The sequence below is a fragment of the Ursus maritimus genome, unplaced genomic scaffold, assembly GCF_017311325.1.
Source record: "Ursus maritimus isolate PB19 unplaced genomic scaffold, ASM1731132v1 scaffold_2, whole genome shotgun sequence".
Taxonomy (NCBI): domain Eukaryota; kingdom Metazoa; phylum Chordata; class Mammalia; order Carnivora; family Ursidae; genus Ursus; species Ursus maritimus.
The window spans coordinates 17,092,088-17,112,476 of NW_024424452.1; the positions used below are offsets into that span (position 1 = coordinate 17,092,088).

Below are 20,389 nucleotides of genomic sequence, written 5' to 3' on the forward strand. Positions count from 1 at the left end.
CAGTGCTGAGGCCTCTTCTAGGGCTCTGGGGCCTCGTGCCTGGGGGGACACGTCACGCGCACTGCTGGCCAGAAGGGAGTGAGGCCACCTTGGGGGGGGTGAATCTGGCCACTTATTCGAGCCTCCTGAGGAAGTCCGTTCACATCTCTGAGCCTCAGTTTTCTTATCCAAAAAATGGGAGTCATTATCCCTGTCCCGTGGGCTCCTTGTAGAGGGTAAAAACATAACGCGTACAAAGTGCTTAGCACCATGCCCGGCGTGGAAGAAACGCCTAGAAACGCACGCTCTTAGAAGGATCAGTTCGCATCACGTTCTGAAACTCAGCCTCCTCTGAGTATTGCGGTGTTCTTTGGAGTGTCCTAAAAATGTTTCATTATATTTAAATGTAAAATTTGAATTAAGTGAAATTCAGTTAATTGGGAGGCTCTTTAGAGAAATGGGCTATAAATTCCTTACAATGTTTAAAAGTGGATACGCTGGAAAAGGACCCCCATAGCGTACAAAACCAAGCTCATTCTTTATGAAATGCTACAAATTTGACCATTACTTAGTAGACGGGTAACAGCAGATATACTTAGAGTGCCAAAAAGATGGGGGAGGAAAAGAACGGTACGTGTGGATGCATACAAACGTTCTCAAAAGGGGCGTGCATTTTAGGTGAACTGGTCATGGGACAGACAGACAGCTGTTTGCGTCCTGCCAAGCAGGAGAGGCGGCTGCTGTCAGCTCTCTCCAGGCTAAAAGGGCCTAGAAGCATCAAGCAGAGGGGAAGAGACAGCTGAGGCCCAGAGGGGGCTCACCCTCCGCGCAGGCCGAGCGGAAAGCTGGGCGTTTGGACCCCAGGCCAGCCCCCCTGACATTGCCCTGTGCCCCGCCTTGGAGCGCCATCTTTTTTCCAAACTGGTCCCCTCTCCCCAGGCCCCTCTCCAGGCCACTATGTGACCCACCTTCCCATACCCCACCAGCCCAGTTACAAATGGTGGTTTTCTGTTTATTGCTCAAAACCAAAAATCCAGAAGCGAAGGTGGGGAGATTGTGGGTTCGGAGATGGCATGAAGCGGGGAGGGGGCCTTGTCCTTGCTTTCCCCCTTCATCCCTCTTCTTCTGACCCTCCAGACCCCAGGGGTGAGGCCTGGGGGCCAGAGCATCTGGGAAGAGCCTTCAAGGCCAAGGGAACAGCAGAGCTCTCAGGCAGTCCTTGGGGGGTGCCCTGGGCCAAAGAGGCCCCAGGAGTTGCAGGGGAGCTGAGTTCCCCTCCCAGGGTCCAAAAGCCAGTAGGGCGGGAGGGGAGGGGCAGGCCCCTTGTTTGGCAACTGAGAAGAGGAGGCTCTGGCGGCAGGATGCTGGTTTATTTACGGTAGGGTCCCTGGGGCCATCAAAGCCCCCTCGTGGGACCAGGAGACTATTTACACGGCAGGGAGGAAAGGAGCCAGGGACAAGGTCCTGTATTCCTCCCTGCCCAGCATGGGGAGAGGAGGGGCGTCCTGGGTCCTGCAGCCTTAGTCTTGGGGTTCAGATGGAAACTTCATACTCCCGTGTATCCTGGAGACAGAGAGATGGGATCAGTTGCTGGACGGGGATGGGATGGAAGAGGGAAGAAAATGGGAGGAGGCGTCCACCAGGGAGGGGAAGGACCCGGGGTTTTAAAATAACATTATCATGAGGTTTGGGAACCATGGGGTGGGAACAGGGCTGAATCTGGCCTGTGGGTATTTGGTTCCTCTCACGGTATCTTAAAATCACACACAGATCTGAATTTCTGGGTTGTCTTCAACAACTGGAAGGCCTGGCGATTGGGCCTAAGTTTCCACTATAGACTAGATGGGGCACAGCTTGGTCACTTAGCCACAGTCCCGACCATGCCGCCCCTCCCGACCGTCCACACCTGACTTCCTGTGTTCACTGAGGCAGCCTTTGTAGGCGGCTGAGTTTGAAATCCCCAAGACGGGTATTACAGAGACTTTGAGAGAAGATCTGGAGCCCTGGGGAAGCCGAGAGATGTGGCTCTCCAGGGGGAGGGGAAGGGCTCACCCCAGCTTCATACAGTGGGTTGCTGAAGTCTGACTCCACAGTGATGGGGCTGTAGGAATGGGAGCCCGAGAAGCCGAAGAGGGATTTTCCCTGTAGTCTGGGAGAGGGAGGAGATAGAGGGGCTTATCGAGAGGTGAGCCCCCCACCCCCCCCTCACCCAGGCTTCTGTGCCAGGCAGGCAGGACGTCTGCCCTGGCCAGCAGCTCCCCGACTAGGGTACTTACTTGGTGTAGTATATGTAAACGCCACTGCCGAGGACGATGACCAGGCCTAGGGGCAGCAGGATGGCCAAGGCGAGTTTCCCACCCTCCAGCTGCCGCGATGGGTCTGTGGTCTGGGTCACTGGGGAGAGGAGAGGCCAGTGAGCTGGGGCTGGGCCCAGCCCACTGGCCTCTCCCAGCCTCCTGCCCTGGGCCTCGAACCCTGGGCCTCACCCCTCCGGGGCCTGGCCTCCTGCCCCGGCCTCTGCCTTGCCCTCCCGACTTGGCCAGGCCTGGGTCTCCACCTGTGCCCTCACTGACCTTCCAGTTTTCGGTTGTCCAGGAGCTCCTCATAGGCCACTGCAGGGAGAGGAGGGGGAGGGGACGGGGTCTGAGCCAGGGAGGGAAGGAGGCTGGGTAGAGGCCGGGAGCCCAGTGGGGCTGGGCTGGACAGCCTGGTTCTCTCTGCCCTCTGCTCAACCTAAACTTTATCCTTCTGTTGGTGGGGGGCGGGGTGTGTGTGGAGTGGGCAGGGCCTTCTTCCTCCTTCTCCAGACCCCTAAAAGTTCAGGGTTCTTGGTCTGTCTGAACTAATCGGGTTTGTAGAATTTGTCAAAAATGGGGAATTTGAGACCTATCCAGAGGGCCAGGGACTTCCAAGCCAAAGCCCCCTCGGCTACGTCCCTTAGGACAATTCCATGACCTTGAGATTCCCCAGGACCACTGATGTCCCTTCGAGGATCAGAGCCCACAGGAGGTGAATGGGGAGCTCAGCAGGTTACCGTCGCTCTCAGATTTGCTACCTGACTTTCCCAGTCCCGTCACTCCCCAGACCCTGCTGTGCGCCCTCCTGCCCTGTCTGCCCAGGCACCTTTGCAGAGTGGGGGCTGGCTGGTCCACTGGGAGGGGTGGCCGGGCACACAGGTGATGGTGACCTCGCCGATGAGCTCAAAGCCCTCGTAGCAGAAGAAGCGCAGAGACTCGCCCGCCTGGTAGTGATGCTTATACAGCGTCTGATAGCCGTTCTCCGGCACCCCTGGGTTCAGGCACGGCTCATACTTCACTGCAGGGGATAAATCAGTCACTTGCCAGCTCACTGCTGAGCAGGCCACCCGGCCACCCTTCCCAGGGCGTCCCCAGACTCACAGGCACACTTGGGCACCCGGTCGCTCCACTTGGGTGTGCCCGTGTCCCGGCTGTAGCAGGTGAGTACGGCCGCCCCCTCCAGGCTGTACCCCGGCAGACAGCGGTACTGGACGTGGGAGCCGACAGGGAAGCCAGCGTCTGAGGTGGTACGGTGCCCGTTGGTGATCTCACCAGGGTCGGCACAAGTCATGACTGTTGGCAGGAGGGCAAGTTCAGCGGGAGCTCAGGCCTTAAAAGATCTCCCGGAAGCTGAGCGCTGGGAGACGCCTGAGCTGTAGGCCATCTTCCCGCTAAGCAAACCCCAACCTCCCACCATCTCCTCCAAATGAGGAGATCAGAAGTTGGACAAATGTAAAATTCGGTGCATTTTAGATTTCAGGCTTCTTCCGGAAAAGAGCGGTGGGGGCAAGCCAGGCCCCCGTCCTAGGATGAAATGTGAAATATCCTGCCCCTGTACCAGAGCATATGAGCTGCATCCTAGCGCCGCCAGCCCCGCACGGTGGCTCTTAGGCGGGACAGCAGCTGCGCTCTTTAGAGGGGCCCAGCCCTCCCGCTCCACTCGTTCCCGTCATTCCCAGCGCCCTCCACGCACTCGCACAGCCTGCCCTGCAGGTGCCGTTTACACCCTTGTGCAAGTAACAAGTAGAGCCATTTCTTGTATATGGAACTCCGCTAAATGCTTTACAAACATAGTATCCTATACCCTGATGATCCTGAGGGCTCAACGTGACTCATCTCGCGGAGCTCAGGGCGGTCAAATAACTGGTCCATGGTCCCTCGGGTGGGTCACAGCCCCAGAGCACTGGGCTGAGATTCAGAGACTTGGGTCTCAGCTCACCTTCAGGCTCAACGTGCTGCCTTGGCCAGGCCCTATCCCCTCTGGGCCCTGCCTCCATCCCTTCCCCTGTCCTGTCTGGCTTTCAGGCTGGACATCCTGTGAATCCTTCTAGAGATTGGGAGCTGCATCAACCAGAAAGTTTTTCTTGTGTCCAGCCCAAATCTGCCTTCCTGAACTTAATCTCATCGGTCCCACCATTGCCCCCGGGGGCCGGGTGGAAGACCTACTATCCCATATCCTTGTGGCAGGCTTCCCAAAATTTGGAGAAAATGACAAGACGCCACCCCTTTCTGCTATTCTAAGACATAAACACTCCCAGGTCCTTCAAATATCACCTTCTCTGTGAAATCTCCTGTCCCCTCCCTGGAACAATGAGCACCCCCCCTTCCCACCGCGCTTCTTCATATTTATAGCAGCTACTGAACCGTTCACACGCACAGGTACTGTGTGAAAACTCTTCACAGCCCTTATTACTATTTCGCTGACGAGGCAGCCAAGACTCAGAGATGTTAAGTACTTTGCCCCAAATCACCCAGCAGTTAGGGCTCTGTAATATCCTGAGCTGTTTAAGTGTCTGTCCCTCTTCTGGACTGTGAGCTCGGCCAGGGTCGGGAGGGACCCCAGCCCCTCTGCATAACCCCAGCCCAGCATGGGGCTTCAGTGACTACATTAAAATGAACCAAGTTCTCCGACCAGCCTAGGCCCCAGCCAAGTGACCCCCTAATGTCACGGGTTGGGGACTGAGACTGGAGCTGGGTCTAGAAGGGGGAGAATGGAGCGGAGAGCTGAGATGGTGGGGGCGGGACCACAGTGAGGCGGGACCCAGAGGAACCGGGGTCAGAGCCCAGAACAGTGCATGAGACAGGCACGCAGACCGGAGATGAGAGTGGGGTCCAGAGGGGACAGTTTCGGGACACCCAGGATCAGAGGGGTGGAACCCAAAGGGTTAAGGGGCGGGGCCTGAGAAGGATCCGGGCAGAATCCAGAGCGAAGGGAAGTGAAACCGGGAGTGGGGGGGGGGGGGCAAAAAGGTACGGAAGCTGGACGCGGAGGGGATGGGCGGGGCCCAAGCGGAGCGGCGCAACCCCGACGGGCAGGGGCGGGGCCACGAGAGACCTGGGCGGGGCCCGGGCTCACTCTTTTGGCAGGCGGGCGGCGCTGCGCTCCAGGACAGGTCCCACTGGCAGGTCAGAATGTCGGAGCCGAGCAGCTCATAGCCAGGCTCGCACTGGTAAGTAAGCACCGTGCCCCGGATCAGATCCCCGTGGGAGGCCGTCCTCCAGCCCCACTCCGGAGGTGGCAGCTCTGGGCACGTGTCGTTCCTCGGAACCTCTGCAGGGGTGAGACAGCGAGTTTGGAGGCTGTCGGGCGACCGACTCAGGGCTCCCTTCCAGCCTCGGGGACCACGCTCCTTCCGGGATCTCTGGCCTGCCGGACCCCTGCTCAATTCAGGACCCTAGACCTCGGTACCTTTGAAATGCAACACGAAACCCTGCCCCAGGCCCGGGTTCGGGGGCCCTGGCGGTGCCTGGAACTGTAGCGTGAGGTCGGGCCCAGAGGAGAGGAGGCGGCGGCGCGGTTGAGGTCCCCGAAGCTGGGCCAGGACTCGGGCGCTGGGACCGTCCCCATCGAACAGTGTCAGCATGTCCCCTTCACGCACATTCAGGCTGCAGGGAGTGGAACCAGTTGTGCGGGCTGAGTTATGATTGGCCCCTCCTGTGCGGTTCTGCTCAATCCCTAACTCAGTTCATTAGTAACCCTACCTACTGTCCAGCCCTGTCCACATTCCCCCATCCCAGGTCTGGCCAACCTTTGACCAATTACGGCCTTATCCTCTATGCCAGCTGCTCCGGGTTCTACTTATTCTGTGGCTCTTCCCAGTTCCTGTTTCCCGATTCCCAGCCCAGCTCCTTAGGAACTCCTCGCACTCTCTGGTCCCTCCTCCCTCCCCAGGTGCTGCACCTTCTCGCTCAAGTCCAGCTCTGACCAATCACAGGCCATGCTTTTACCACCGGCCCAACTCCAGGCCCTGTCCATATCCACTTTGGGACCATGCCCACTTCTGGTTCTGTCCGGTCACATGGCCATCTCATACCACATCAGCTCACTGGCTTCTCCCCACACCCACCACCACCTCTGGTGCTGGTGACTAGGACGCAGTTCGGGCCTGGGCTCCTGGAAACCGCTCCAGGGGCGGCCAGAAACAGCCAAAGAGTGAGAGACACCAAGTCAGAGACACCCCCTTTTCACTACAGCTCCTGCAGAAGGCTGCATTACCCATGTCCTTGTCCAAAGTCGCCTGAACAAATCAAAAGTGATTTGTACCTAGGTCTACCTGACAACCCACACCCCCATCCTGAACCCTTAGTCCCCTCTTTCATCTTGCATAGCCAGCCAGGCTCCCGGCGCGGGCTAGGGTGTTGTCATACCACACTTCACTGAGCCCGCACCCATCACACCCCCGCAGCACCCGAACGTACATCTCAACTTGGAGCAAGATGCGCTTCTCTTCCTGGACGTGCAGGCCCCACACGCAGTCCTGGCCGGGGCTATAGCTCTGAGGCCAGTCGGGAGAGAGGACCACACCAGCTGCCTCTGACAGCTCCCCTCCGCACATGGCTGGGGGAGAAGGGGGGCAGATTCAGAACTCACCAAGGGCCTCACCACTCCCAGCTGTGTGCATCAGACCGCCTCACAAGCTCGCTGTTACCTGTTACCCACCTGTTTCTTGTGCCCAATCCTGGGCCCTGCTCTCACCTAACCCCGCCCACTCTCCAGCCTATGCATTATCGTCGCCCAACGCATGGCTTAGCTCCAGCTAGAGCTCTTCAAAACGTTTGGGTCATGACCCCTAACTGCTGTAACAAACCCACCAGTTATTCAGCTACGAAAACTATTTCTGAAAAGGACAAGGATTTACCCAAGGTCTGGGTTTACTGGGTTTGGATATGCAAGTCTCCCTCCTGAATGGCCTTCCTAAGATCCCCAGCTCAGGGGTAGTCTGCAGACCGAAGGAGCTCCTAGGGACGCGGAGGGCTCACCCTTGCAGGCTGGCTCAGTGTCGTTCCAGTGGGGTTCTGTGGGATCCACACATTCGATGGCATTTGGGGGGCCAGGAGGCTCCAGTGCATATCCTGGGAGGCACGAGAAGGTGGCCAGTGCCCCTGGGCGGTACTCAGGGTCCGTGGTGGTGACATTGCCATGTGCCAGGAAGGGAGCGAAGCAGCGATCTTCTTCAAAGGCTAGAGAGGGGTCAGTCGCAGAAAGTAAGCATGAGGACAGGCATCAGGGGATCTCAGACTGGGGGAGCTTGGGCTGAATTCAAATGTCGTTTGGCCACTCAGTGGGCTGTTTAAAATGGAATGACTTTGGGCTTAGCTTTCACTCCCCAGTCTCCCCCAGACCCTAACCCTTCTCACTCACACATTTATGTTACCTTCCTCGCCTCTGGAGGGAAACCCCTAGGCTAGTCAAATCCCAGCCCCCATTCTACAGATGAGGAAACGGAGGTCCACAGACAAAAAAAAGTCGCTTGCCCAATGTCACACAGTAGGGCAGTGGCAGAATCCAGTCTCAAACCCAGATTGCTTGATTCCCAGCCAGAGCCACTTGGTTTTGGAAACTGCAGAGGAGGGAGGGGAAAGGCTGCCTTTGGAGAACTGGCTCATGCAGGTGTGTTCTCTCCTCAAAAATAACAGTTAGAGGGGCAGCTGAGTACTTTAGTCGGTTAGGCGTCCAACTCTTGGTTTCGGCTCAGGTCATGACTGCAGGGTCATGAGATCAAATGGAGGCCACACTGGGCTCCATACTCATCAGAGTCTGTTCGTGGTTTCTCGCTCTCCCTCTGCCCCTCCCCTGCTTATGCTCTCTGTCTCTCTCTCTCTGTAAATAAATCTGAGAGAGAGAGAGAGAGAGTGTGTGTGTGTGCAGGGGTGGGGAGGGGCAGAAGGAGAGGGAGAAAGAGAATCTCAAGGAGATGCCCCACTGAGCCCAGAGCCTGACTTGGGGCTTGATCTCATGAACGTGAGATCATGACCTGAGCTGAAACCAAGAGTCAGCCACTTAACCAACTGAGCCACCCAGGTGCCCCATAAATAAATCTTTTTTTTTTTTTAAGATTTTATTTATTTGGGGCGCCTGGGTGGCACAGCGGTTAAGCGTCTGCCTTCGGCTCAGGGCGTGATCCCGGCGTTACGGGATCGAGCCCCACATCAGGCTCCTCCGCTATGAGCCTGCTTCTTCCTCTCCCACTCCCCCTGTTTGTGTTCCCTCTCTCGCTGACTGTCTCTATCTCTGTCGAATAAATAAATAAAATCTTCAAAAAAAAAAAGATTTTATTTATTTACTTGACAGAGAGAGAGCCAGCCAGCGAGAGAGGGAACACAAGCAGGGGGAGTGGGAGAGGAAGAAGCAGGCTCCCAGCAGAGGAGGGAGCCTGATGTGGGGTTCGATCCCAGGACCCTGGGATCACGCCCTGAGCCAAAGGCAAACGCTTAATGACTGAGCCACTCAGGTGCTCCCATAAATAAATCTTAAAAAACAAAACAACCCAGATTCTCCCCACCCTTGATTATCCATGCTGTAGCTGGAATCCAAAAGTACAGGGAATGCAGAAGCTACTCAATTTTGACTTTGGACTAACTCAGCAAAAATGAACATTTGGAGAGCATTTTCGGTTTTGCCCACGTGCTCATATCTCAGCTGCAAAATGATCTGTGGAGAGGAACCTGGAGCTCCTTGGAGCAGCAATGGCCCACAACTAGGCAGGCAGACCTCAAACCTGGGAATTCTTTTCACATTTTCAAATCTAACAGGCCATTCATTTCCCAGATCTGCTGTTCTAGTTCACTGTTACTTACACCTGATGAGGTGTCATGTCCAAATCCTAGGCATCCATCAGGGCCCAGTGCTCATACCAGAAACCAGCCCCTCCCATCTCTGAGCATTTCACTTTCTGTGTCTCCCTCCTGCTACTGCTCGCACAAAGCCTCTGCTCCACACTGGAATTCTGTTTCCCAAACCTACCAGGCCTTTCTCTACCTCTTTACTGTTGCTCACACTGTTCCATTCACCTGAGATGCTCATCCCAACTCTCCCTCTTTTTAAAATTCTCTCTATCCTAGGGCCACCTGGGTGGCTCAGGCAGTTAAGGGTCCGACTCTTGATTTCTACTCAGGTCATGGTCTCATAGTTGTCACATTGAGCCCCACGTTGGGTTTCACACTGGGCGTGGAGTCTGCTTGGGATTCTCTCTCTCCCTCTGCCCTTCCCCACCCCACCCCCCACTCTCTAAAAAATAAATAAATAAAATAAAATTCTCTCTATCCACTAAGGCCCAGCTCAAATGCCTCTTCTCCCATGATCACTGACCTTGTTTCTACCTATCAAGCATCTAGTCCCCCGTCTTCTGTTCACAGCACTCCTACTTTCATTTTGGGACACATGCCTCCCCCATTTCCAGTCTATGAGGTCAGGCTGGGGCCGACTATGGATGGTTCATGTGATGTGGATCTGCCAATCATAACACCACCTGCCCCTAGCTTCACTGATTGGCTCAGGTGTAGACACATGACCCAAGCCAGGGAAATGAGAGCCCTTCCTGGCATTTTTGCTGAAGCTCTTAGGAAAGTGGGACCCTTTCTCTTTCGGATGGACTTACTACGTCGGTGGTACGTCAGTCTGGAACTGCTAGGTGCCCCACAGACTGAAAGCCTGACTGACAGTGAATCTAACATAGGAAAGCCCTGAGAGATGAAGGTGCCTGGTCTCTTGGCTGTGTACCTGGATCCAGCCATCCGTGAGACTTAAACAGGAAAAGCCACCCCAGGAATTAGAAGAGGTCCATAAGAGGGGATTCTTGTAGTTTTCGGGTGGGGAGGAAGTTTGGTTCCAGAGTTCCGAACACAGAGATGAGCAGAGAGGGTATGTGCTTGTGACTGTACCTGGCCATCAGCAAGAGGGGAAAGTGCAGGAATTGGGGTCCCTGAGGGGAGGATACTTACCTTCAAATCGGAGGCTTAGCAGCAGGGGATTGGCAGGTGTCTCTGAAAGCAGCTCCACATAGAGGGACTGGGCATCACTGATGAGACCCCGCTCCGGGACGTCATCCATGTCCGAGTCATAGATGACTGGGGAGAGGGGGCTGCCCCCTGAGCGCACCATCAGCCTGGAATGGACAGAAGGGTGGCCAGGGGCTCAGTTTCCCCTCAGAAGCTGCCTCGGCTCTTGCCGGCTCTCCTAACTCACTTTCACAGCTATTGCTTTCAAGCATTGACTAGGTACCATGTATGCTAAGCCTTCACACATTTTATCTCATTTACTTTTCACAAGAGCCCTTGAGTCAGTACGATTTATTATCCCTGATTTTATAGATGAGGAAATTGAGGCCTAGAAAAAGTCACTTGCCCAACATCACAGAGCAACTAGTGGCAGAGCTGAGGTAGCCGTTCGTTAGGCGAGAGACGGTACCGATGCTGATGACAATGACAAAGACATTTACGGGGCCCACTGTGTGCCAGGCACCCTTCTCAGCACTTCACATATCTTAACACATTTATCCTCACAGAAGCCTTCAGAAGGAGGTTCTAGTATCTCCATTCTACTGCAGAGGAAACTGAGGCACAGACAGGGCCTATGGGTCTAAGTTTGCACAGACGTACTGCCTAAGAAAGGGGAGGGACTAATCTGTGTTTACACCCATTTTAACTGGCATCCACCCCAGGTCTGTCTGACTCCCCACTGCAACCTTCCTATTTCCTGGAGGTGGGGACCTCTGACCCAAGGCCCAGACCCTCACCGGTCATTGTCCTCATCCAGTGAGACCCTCTCGAAGTGCAGATGAAGCCGGCGTCCCTCAGCTGCTTCAATGACCCAACGGCAGGTGAGGTTGGGCCCTGCCGCTCCCCCAGGCTCAGGGGACACAATGCGGCCCAGTGTAGCATTGTGGATGGTGCCACCACAGGATGCTGGGGGTAGAGGGGCCACATGTTAAGGTGACTTATCCTCATGTCTTCAGAGCTGTTACATCCCCACCTTTGGTTGGGACCTGGCCTCAGGGTGGTCTCTGCCCTACAAGCTCATCCCAGAGGATGAGACCTTCTCCAAGGACGGGACCCAGGTAGGGAAGCAGCCCTAGGATAGAAGACCCCCCAGCATGGACACCCCCTAGGATGGAAATTCTGCTAATATGAACCCTCCCCAGATGTGGACACCCTGGCATGGGGAGTTAGGGATCCCCAAAATTGAAGCCCTTAAATGGGAAATCTTCAAGATGGGATCCCCAGGATGAAGATTCTCCAGGATGGAGACCCTCTAGATATGGACCTCCAGAATGGCTTCCTTGAGGACGAGGAGTCTCCGAAAGAACAGACCTCAAGAATGGTGACGCCCCAGATGGAAACCCTTTAGGTAGGACATCCCCAGATAGAGACCTCCCCCTCAACCAAGGATGAAGATTCTCCAAGGGTAGAGACCTGTGTAAAGAGCTCCAGATGGAGACACCAGGATAGGGCGTCTTCCAGGCAAAACCCCTTCAAGATGCGTGTTCCCCAAAGACAGAGACCCCCAAGATAGTACCCTCCCAATGGGGCTCCCAGGACAGAAGCCCCACCTATCGTGCAGGAGACTCACCCATGCAGCTGGGGGGTTCACCGCTCCAGGCTGGCCGGGTGCCGTTGAGGCAGATAAGCGTCTCCTCCCCCTGCAGCTGGTAGCCTGAATCACAGTGGAAGGTGGCAGTGCCCCCAGGGTGCAGGTCTGTCACGCTCACGTCCCCATGGGCCGGCCGGGGAGGGAAGCCGCAGCTCAGGAGGTAGGCTAGGTCAGGCAGAACAGTGAGAAGGAGGACTCGTTTTCCCATGCTCCCCTCTCTCACCAGTCCCCTAGCACTTCCTTCCCTCTTCCCAGGTCCCCCTAGCAGCACAGGCTGGCTCCATACAGCAGCTCTCACTCGGGCACTTGGTCTCACCAAGAGGTAACCTCAACATTCCTTCTCTCCCCCAGTCTTTGTAATCTACCCACTTTGGCCTCCATTTTATAGATGAAGAATCTGAGACTTCAAGAAATTCGGCATTTAGCACCCCTTTGCTGGAGTGACTTCAGGCAACTCAGTTCACCACCGTGAACCCATCCAGCTCTGGTAATAACAAATAGTATTTGCAGAGCTTGTTTAGCTTCTAAAATGAGTTCATGCAGTGCTTGTGAGGTGGCCAGAGTAAGGCTGTGACCCATTTTCCAGATGTAGCAATGGGTTATTAAGTGCCTCATAGCGTTTTCTCCCCTCTGCGCACTCACGCTCTCTTCCACTGAGGTGCGTGGTGGGAGTAGACCCTCTGCTTTCATCCAGACGTACCACATGAAACTCCTGTAGGAACTCTGGCTATCTTGTCATTGCAGACCTTAATATTCAGTGCACCCTCAGTGAACCCCCCAGGGAAGGCCAAGTGCTGGGAAGAGCTTTGCTTTCCTTAAGGAAATGGTTTCTCTTCTCCTCTCTTGCAGTGAGAACTGAGTGATCTCTCTTTTTGTGCTGGCTGCCAAGAAGCTCAGAACCAGATTCAGGCTTGTCCCTAGCAACGACGGCTTGTCCGTCCACATTCTGGTTTTTTTCATCTTTAATAAGCACTTCCTGGTACCAATTTCCTTCTTATTTTATTTAATTTTGCTGTGTTCTTTTTTGAAAGCCTCCTGAAATTCTTGTGGAATCACAGGAGATAAATAAATAGAAAGTGACTTGGGGTGGGGGGCACCTGGCTGGCTTAGGCNGAAGAGCGTGGGACTCTTGATCTTGGGGTCATGTGTTTGAGCCCCATGTTGGGTGTAGAGATGACTTAAATAAGTAAACTGGAAAAGGATAGGAAGGCGGGAAGGAAGGAAGGAAGGGAAGAAGGGAGGAAGAAGGAAGGGAGGGAGGGAGGGACTTGGCAGTAGACAGTGGATTCTAAATTTGGTCCTGACACAGTTCTGTGTGTCTGTTTCAGACTGGGCAGATTTCACCAAGAAGGGCTTCCTGGAGAGGGTGCACCAAAGCTGGGTCTCTGCAGGAGGGGCAGGCTCTGGGTAGCCATGCTTGGGAGGTACCAGCTTGCCTGGGTCTTTGCTTTTGCTGACTCTCCAGCCCTGAGTGATTCTGTCAGAGACCTGGTCTCCCTACTTCAAATTCAACAAGCATTTCCTTGGCTGGGCACTAGCGCAGAGAGGTGAAAAAGAACCAGGCCTTGCCCTTTGGGAGTCCGCAGTCTAATGAGATAAACCCCGAAAGCTTCTAGAACACAGTGGTTAAATAAATATTAGCCTCTTGATGGCTCTCCACGACCGACGGAATCAAGCCCAAATGCTTTGGATTGACATTCAAGCCCCTTCCACTGCTGTGTCCAGCCCAACACCTACAGCTTCAGCTCTCAGCACCCGCAGCCCACACGGCCTACACAATGTAGTTTTGTGACTTCATATTTTTCCACATCATTTCCCCTACCTGCAAAGCCTTTTTCCCTCTCTTTCTCATCTTTCAAGGAGTAACTTAAGTACCACCTCTTCCAGGAAGTCTTCCTGACCCCTCCCCTTTCCCACAGAGTTAGTTTCTTTCTTGCCTCCACACCTGCACATGCATAATTTTATCATCACATGCACTGCTGTCTACCGTCATGGTGAGACTGAACCAGGCCTTATTTATTTAGTCTCCCAAAAGCCTAGCCTAAGTGACCAATCCATGCAGCCCAGAGGTGGTAGGCAATAGTACAACAGAGCCCTGGATTAAGAGACGGGCAGACCTGACTTCCAGTTCTAGTTCCACGACTTATTCGCTGTGTGACCTTGGGCAGGTGATGCCACCTCGAGGGCCTGTCACCTGTAAATAGCAGTAATAAGTCCTATCATTGACAACTGGCCTTCCAGTTAAAGGAAAGGAACACGCAGACCGCCTCACACATTGAAAGTGCTCAGAAAATCTTAAGCACTTGCCCCTCAGTCTCGATGAATGAGTGACTGGGAGTCAGGGCTGAGGATGGGCCTTCCAACTCTGCAGTGTACTTGCGGGGGGCTGACCATCCGTACAGCCTTTCTTCCTCTCAGAGGTGGCGTGGCCAACAGCCACCATCAGGGGTGCTGCGAGAAGCACATATACGAAGAGTTGGCGCCAGGGTTTTGTAAATGGGAACATTTGCTGGGCGCGGGGTGAGCAGTGATGGAGCCTTTGGCCTTTCAGAGAAGCTAATGAGGCCACTCTGGACCAGAGGCCCCAGTTAGGGCAGACTGGGGAGGGCTTAAACAGGGCCTGGGTCCCAAAGGTGCCTGGAGAAGCCGCAAAGCAGGGAAGACCGAGGCAGGTAATGAAGGCCAATTTATGCAATAGCCCTGCTTCCCCAAATGTTCCACTTTGTCTAAAGAGTCCTATTTTCAGTGCCCTAGGGAAGTGGCTGCTTAAGGGAGCCAGCAGGGAGCCATTTTGTAACATTGGAAGTCCAGCCATCGGCCCTAGGCCCTCAGGAATGCCTTTGCTCCCTGCCGATCTGACCGCCAGTTACGTGGTCCCCAACTCACTGGCCCCTCCACGAATAGGTCTCTCCACCTTGTGCACATGAGTGTCTGGGGCCCAAGCAGAGGCCTCAGGAGAAACTGGAAAGGGTGTGAGGCAGGGATACGGGTTGTGTGTGTCCTGAAAAGGCCCACAAGGGATCTGGGGTCAGCTGCACACAAGAGGCAGGCAAGGCCATGAGGTGATGTGAAGGGGACAATGGCCCAAAACACAGCTCCCTCACTGTTTCTGAGGAGCACAGGAAGGGACTTTGGAGATGGCAGCAGTGTCTGGAATGGCACAGTGGGCCAGGCCCCTGGCCTCACACACATATGTATGCTAGCGCATACACTTGCACTGTGGGAAGGTTCCCGTACACACAGGTGAGTACGGATGTGCACCTGTGTGTAGGTTGTCTGTGGGCGGTGCTCATGAATGCAGTCGTGCATGGATACAATCCCCTCCCACACCCCCCAAAGTCAGCGGATCTTTCTAGGTCACAAATCTGAGGCTGTCACTATCTTGCTTAAAACATTTCAAAATGTCTCCACGTCCCTTGCAGGATAAAGCAGTCTGTACTTCTTACTGAAGCTGATGAGACCTTTCATGATCTGAATCCAACCTACCTCCTAGGCTGGTCTCTTGTAGCCTGCTTCTCTCCCACCACTTTCTGGGCTTTTCTGTGGCAGTGACTGATATTTCTGAGCTCTCGCTGTGTACCAGACACTATTTTAAGCACTTGACATGTATTATTAGTTAATTTGGTCTTCCTAATCATACCATGAGCCAAGTATTATGATCTCCATTTTTCAGATGAGACAGTGGGGCACAGAAAGGTTAAGTAACTCACCCCAGGTCACACAGCTAGGACAATTCTATCTTCCATGCTGAATTACTTCAACTCCTCAAGGGGGTCATGCTTTTCCATCCAGCTGGACGGATCCATTCCTTCCTTTTTCTCCCCCTCCCACCCTTCCCCTAGTAGCATATCTTTTGGGTCCCAGCTTTGTTACCTCCTCCAAGAAGGTGTCCCTATATTCCTTAGGAGAAATTTAGGTCCCTTTGAAATTTGTTCCTTCTGCCTGTGTTTCCTTCATCATTGGGATATAGGTCCTTATCTCATTGAATTATAATCATCCTGATTACTTGCCCATCTCCTTACCTAGATTCTGAGTTCTTTGAAGACTTATATCTGGCTTGTTCCTTCCTCTCTCCAAGGACAACACAGGGCCGGTATGAAATGGGTGCTCAATAAACCTTTGTCGAGTGAATGGAGGAACTGCCACCCGGATGTGTGCACACCCAGACACAGGTCTGTGAGTGTATGAAATAAGTGTGTCTAGATCTCCTCTGAGGGCTCTGCCCCCCAGGGTCCTAGTCAGGATGAAAAGCCCCTGACATCTCCTTGTGCTTAGAAGCCTCCCAGAGATGTCCCTTGTGCCCAGTGTGGCCCCTGCCCTTCCACCAGCTCCCCAGATTCCTCACCCTGATAGTGGATCCTGAAGCCACCGCCCCTTGGAACCCGTGGGCTCTGGAAGTGCAGGAGCAGCCGGTTGGTTGGACTCCGAAGGACCTGTCCTTCTCCCAGCATGGAGGAGTTAGCCAGGAGTCGGGGAGCCAAGCCCGGGGACCCCCCACCAGCCAGCACCAGGAGTTCCTCCTCCCGAGAGAGGTTCAGCGTCTGCACCTAAAGAAGCCAGACCCAGACACCCCCCCGACCCAGGGCGAGTCAGGCAGGGTGGGTGACCCCTAAGTCTCCCACCGTCTGCCTTCCTTTCCCCTGTCTGTGGCAGCCCAGATACAACCGTGACTGGCCAGATTATAGAACTCCAGGAGAGTCTTTGAGATCCTCAGAAAACAGGCGCATCTGAGTCAGAAAAGTTTTTCTGGTTCCCAGGCCAGATCTGTGCACACACATGGGCCCAGAGGAAAGGGCTTGGGGGCTTCAAAGTCCAGTTACCTGGATCTCAATGCCATAGCCAGGGTAGACGTGAATGCTGTATGTGCAGTCCAGGAGGCCCGTGGTGCGGCTGGCCGCGCTCCCCAAGTCTGGAGACTCCACGTGCCCTTCACCCTCAGAGATGTTGTTATTACACAGAACTAAAGGGACACAAGTGGCCGAAATTGAGTGAATCCCTGTGTTCTTGCCCTCCCAGCCAAGCAACTCTAGGAGCCTTCACCTGTCTTGTCCCCAGCACCCCTCCCCATCTTTATCTGCTGCTCCCTCTCCCTCCCATGCCCACAACTCCCTTCCCCAGTTGTAATAAAGATAAAACACGTGGGACGGTGCTGGTACCCAGCAAGGGTAGACACATGCCAGCCTTCGTTATTATTGAGCTTTAGCCCTTCTCCCATCTGTACCCAGACTCCTTCTTCCCCGCGTTTCCAGCAGCCTCTCTCCCTGCATCCCACCCTCCTCTCCCGCATTCATGCTCCTGCACACTGTCCCCATTCCCATTCAAACGCCTCACCTGGGCTGGTCACCGTGGTGGTAACAGTTGTCGTGGTGATGATGGTGGTCGTGGTCTCCTCCTCTCCTCCCTCAGGCACGAGGGGCGGGCCTGGGGAGGCGGGGCCAGGAAGGGGCGGGGCCGTAGTTCCCGGGGGCGGGGTCAGCAGCTCTGGTGCGGTGGGGCCTGCCCCCCTGCCCCCTTCAGGGGTTACAGCTGTTGTCAGAGGCCCTGTCCCTGGCTCAGTGGCCCGTGGCAGGGAGGGCGCTGCAAGAGTCTGGCCGGCTGGAGGGGTGGCTAGTGTGGGGTCTGGATCAGATCCTGGGACAGTGCAAGGGAAGTCAGGGTGCAGAAAGAGCAAATTGGTGGGCCATGGGTGGGGAACAGCAGGGCTGCGGGAAACTGGGGGCTCCCCCACTGAACCCAAAAGACCTCCCCCACAAGGTGCAGGCCCCCCACCTCTCCCTTCCGCACCCGAACTCTGCACCTTCTCCCAAGGCTTCCACAGCCTGACTTCCCCACCCCTCCCTCTCCACCTCTCTACCCAGACCCTTCCGCTCTTGGACAGTCTCCTTGAGCCTCTCCATGCTTCCCGTTCAGACCCAGCTCCCTTTCTGCACTCCCCTTTCCCCCTCCTCTTCCTCTCTTTTGCTCTCTCTGGAACTCTTCTTCTCTGTTTAGTATTCTTATGGCTCTCTGATCGTATGATTCTAAATCTGCTACTCTCTTCATTTCTCTTTCTTTCTGTCTCTCTCTCCCATTCCTTACACTCTGGTTCTCTGAGTTTCCATCTGTCTCTCTGATGGTCTGTTTTTCTGTCTGGCTCTGGCTTCTGATCATTTGGTCTCAATTGCCCTGGTTCTCTGTCTATGCTGTTCTGACTCTCTCTAACCATCCCTCTCTGAGTGTCACTGGCTTGGATCCCCATTTCCCCGAGCTAATGTCCCTCCCTCTTTCTCTGTGTCACTCCTGCCACTCTGGGAGCCTCACCCGGCAGGTAGCCCATCTCTGGACCCCTCCTCAGCAGGGCCCCATGGAGCAGCTCAGCCAAAGCCTCAGAGGCTACTGTGGGGGCCTCACTTCCAGGCTCTGGCAGTACCTCTTCTTCCTTCAGGGGCAGACCTAGGAGATGAAGTTGTGTGAGCCCTTCCACTGCCCCACACTCCTTCCTTCTCCAGAAAGATCTTTTCCAGAGCTCTTCCTCCCCCCTCAGTCAGCTGGGCCTGCAGGAGCTCAGAGGGTCCCAGACTGGGCTGAGAGCCAAGATTGGAGGAGGGGCTCCCAGCTGCCCCTCGCACTCCTACACTTCCTCCTCCCCCCCCCCAACCCGCCCCCGGCTGGGCCTTCACTGAGCATCTTGGCTCTTATGAACCCTGGACAGCGCCCGCAGAGTGGAGCGGGGCCACAGTGCTACCTTCCTTTTCCCCTCAATGGTGCTCTTCCCCCAACGCTGGAGCTCTGCGGAGGGTCTGGTAGCACCTCCCAGCCCTTGCTTCCGCAATGCCCAGCTTTCTCTCTGGGTTTCTATCTCTGCAGTGTGGTTCTCTATCTCTCTCTCTCTCCCTCCCTCTCTCTCTCTCTCTCTCTCTCCCTCTCTCTCATTCTCTGCAGTCTCTGCCTGCTTCCCTGGAGTCTGGTGAGGGGTCAGAATAGAGGACTGAATATCTGGGCTCTGAGCACTGCCTCTGTTCATCTGCCTTTGTCCATACGTCCAAGAACATTTGCGTGTGCAGTGCCTGGCATCTCTCCCAGCACCTCCATCTCCCACCCAGGTACCCTGCATGCTTCTGCCGCCTCCGCAGACATCCCCCCAACTTCCCCAGCCCTTCTTCCTGGATTTAACCCCTGAGATGCTGGTAAAAGCTCCCCTCATTCATTTCACCACCTTCTCAGTATTGGGGGTTAGGGCTCCAGGTACAAGCCAGAAAGCCCTGACTTGCCCCTTCCCTGTCAGCTGTACCCCTCCCCTCCCCCAGAAGCTCAGAAAGCCCAGGATGTTCAGAGAAAGGATGGTAGAGGACCCAGCTGGGGACCGTCCCAGGGCCTACCCCCACGCTCCCACGTCCTTACCCTGAATCCAGGGACAGCTCAGCAGAATTAGGAACAGCAGCTGGGGAGGCGGCGGGTGCTGGGCCCTGGGAGTCCCCATGGCGACTCACACCGATTTCTCTCCTCTGCGCCTCTCCTAAATAATCTAGCTGTCACCTTTCCTCCGTCTCCTTTTATCTTTCCCTTTAATTTTCTTCCTTCCTTCCTTTCTTTTTTTTCCTGCTAGCCTTTAGCAAGGAAGAAAATTTCTCTGCCTCTTGGGATGGAGGGGCAGAATTGGGCTGGGGGTCGCCTGGATCCCACTCCTCCTTGCCCAATCTCCTCTGTCCTCTGCTATCGGTTCTGTGGAAGAGGGGGCGCGGCTCCGGCTGTAGGGGGTGGGACCGAGAAAGCCGAAGGGGCTGGGTCGCCTGGGTTACCCTCTCGCTCGCTCGGGCGCCTGGGTCCAGCGAGCTAGCTGGATCCCAAGCTGGGGGAGTGGGGAGAGGCAAGACAGCTTCTGGGGGTCTGGGGTGGGGTCGAGGATCGGGAGGGTTCCTACTGTGCTCTAGCGGGGCTTGGTGGGGAGGGGAGGGGGTTGCGGAACCTGGAGAGCCGAGGCTCGGGCACTGGAGCTGCGGGAGGGAGAAGCTGAGAAAGGTGTCGAGCCCACGTCAGATCCTGGGGACGGGCGAAGGGAGGGGCCTGGGATTTATTTGGGGGCGACGGGGGTGGGGAGGGAGAAGGAGGAAGTGCAGATGGAGGAAGGAGGGACCACATGAGCCAGACCGTAATCCTCACTCCCGCGGCCCCTAGGGGAGGCAAAGGAAACTCTGGTCCTAGCTGTAATTACAACCCCTTCCCCCAGCCTTTCCAGCACATCTGGAATCTAAATCTCCTCTTCCCAGGGTGCCGAGGGGCGGCACAGCTGGGTTCACGCTTGCTCAGCTCCCCTATATGCCCCCTGCCCACATCCAGATACTTCCCCCCTCCCCACGGGACTTCCCTTTCCCTTTTACAGCTCATGTGAAATGGGCTTTCCCCTCCTCCAGGAGAATGGCAAATTTCCACGTTTATGAGAAGTCAAAGGGGCGACAGGCCAAGATCTGGGGAGGAGAGACCCCTTCTCTTACATACATGACCCCGGCCAGCTGCCAGGCAGCTTCAACTTTTTTTTTTTTTTTTT

General features: G+C 55.3%; 2 protein-coding genes across 7 annotated transcripts in view; one reads left to right on the top strand and one right to left on the bottom strand.

The window, feature by feature from the left end:
* Positions 1 to 985: 985 nt before the first annotated feature.
* On the bottom strand, positions 986 to 19,324 carry SEZ6L2 (seizure related 6 homolog like 2). Its single transcript, XM_008685271.2, has 18 exons — positions 19,246 to 19,324; positions 18,166 to 18,297; positions 17,197 to 17,496; positions 16,686 to 16,825; positions 16,211 to 16,412; positions 11,845 to 12,030; positions 11,012 to 11,180; positions 10,218 to 10,381; positions 7,257 to 7,457; positions 6,696 to 6,834; positions 5,686 to 5,882; positions 5,353 to 5,547; positions 3,378 to 3,569; positions 3,103 to 3,294; positions 2,553 to 2,591; positions 2,256 to 2,373; positions 2,032 to 2,128; positions 986 to 1,542 (listed from the first exon to the last, which is right to left on the bottom strand). Exons 1-18 carry the CDS (start codon positions 19,322 to 19,324, stop codon positions 1,513 to 1,515), a joined length of 2,772 nt encoding a protein of 923 aa, XP_008683493.1. The 3' UTR covers positions 986 to 1,512.
* ASPHD1 (aspartate beta-hydroxylase domain containing 1) overlaps positions 5,317 to 20,389 on the top strand; it is a 19,140-nt gene continuing 4,067 nt past the window's right edge. The window contains exons 1-5 of one of the 6 annotated variants that reach the window (XR_005836007.1): positions 5,369 to 5,446; positions 10,937 to 11,095; positions 11,499 to 11,622; positions 12,254 to 12,352; positions 15,944 to 16,037. The gene's annotated coding sequence lies outside the window, so the exon portion shown is untranslated. Of the gene's footprint in view, positions 5,447 to 10,936; positions 11,096 to 11,498; positions 11,623 to 12,253; positions 12,353 to 15,943; positions 16,038 to 20,389 lie in introns of all 6 variants that reach the window. The other 5 variants (XR_005836009.1, XR_005836006.1, XR_005836010.1 and 2 more) reach the window with 5 other exon arrangements.

Excerpts from the sequence above, each read along its gene's own strand:
- SEZ6L2 (XM_008685271.2), bottom strand. The coding sequence starts at position 19,324 with ATGGGGACTCCCAGGGCCCAGCACCCGCCGCCTCCCCAGCTGCTGTTC. Across the intron at positions 18,298-19,245 it reads GAGCTGTCCCTGGATTCAGG|GTCTGCCCCTGAAGGAAGAA; the intron begins GTAAGGACGTGG and ends TTCATCTCCTAG. Across the intron at positions 11,181-11,844 it reads TGAACCCCCCAGCTGCATGG|CATCCTGTGGTGGCACCATC; the intron begins GTGAGTCTCCTG and ends CTCTACCCCCAG.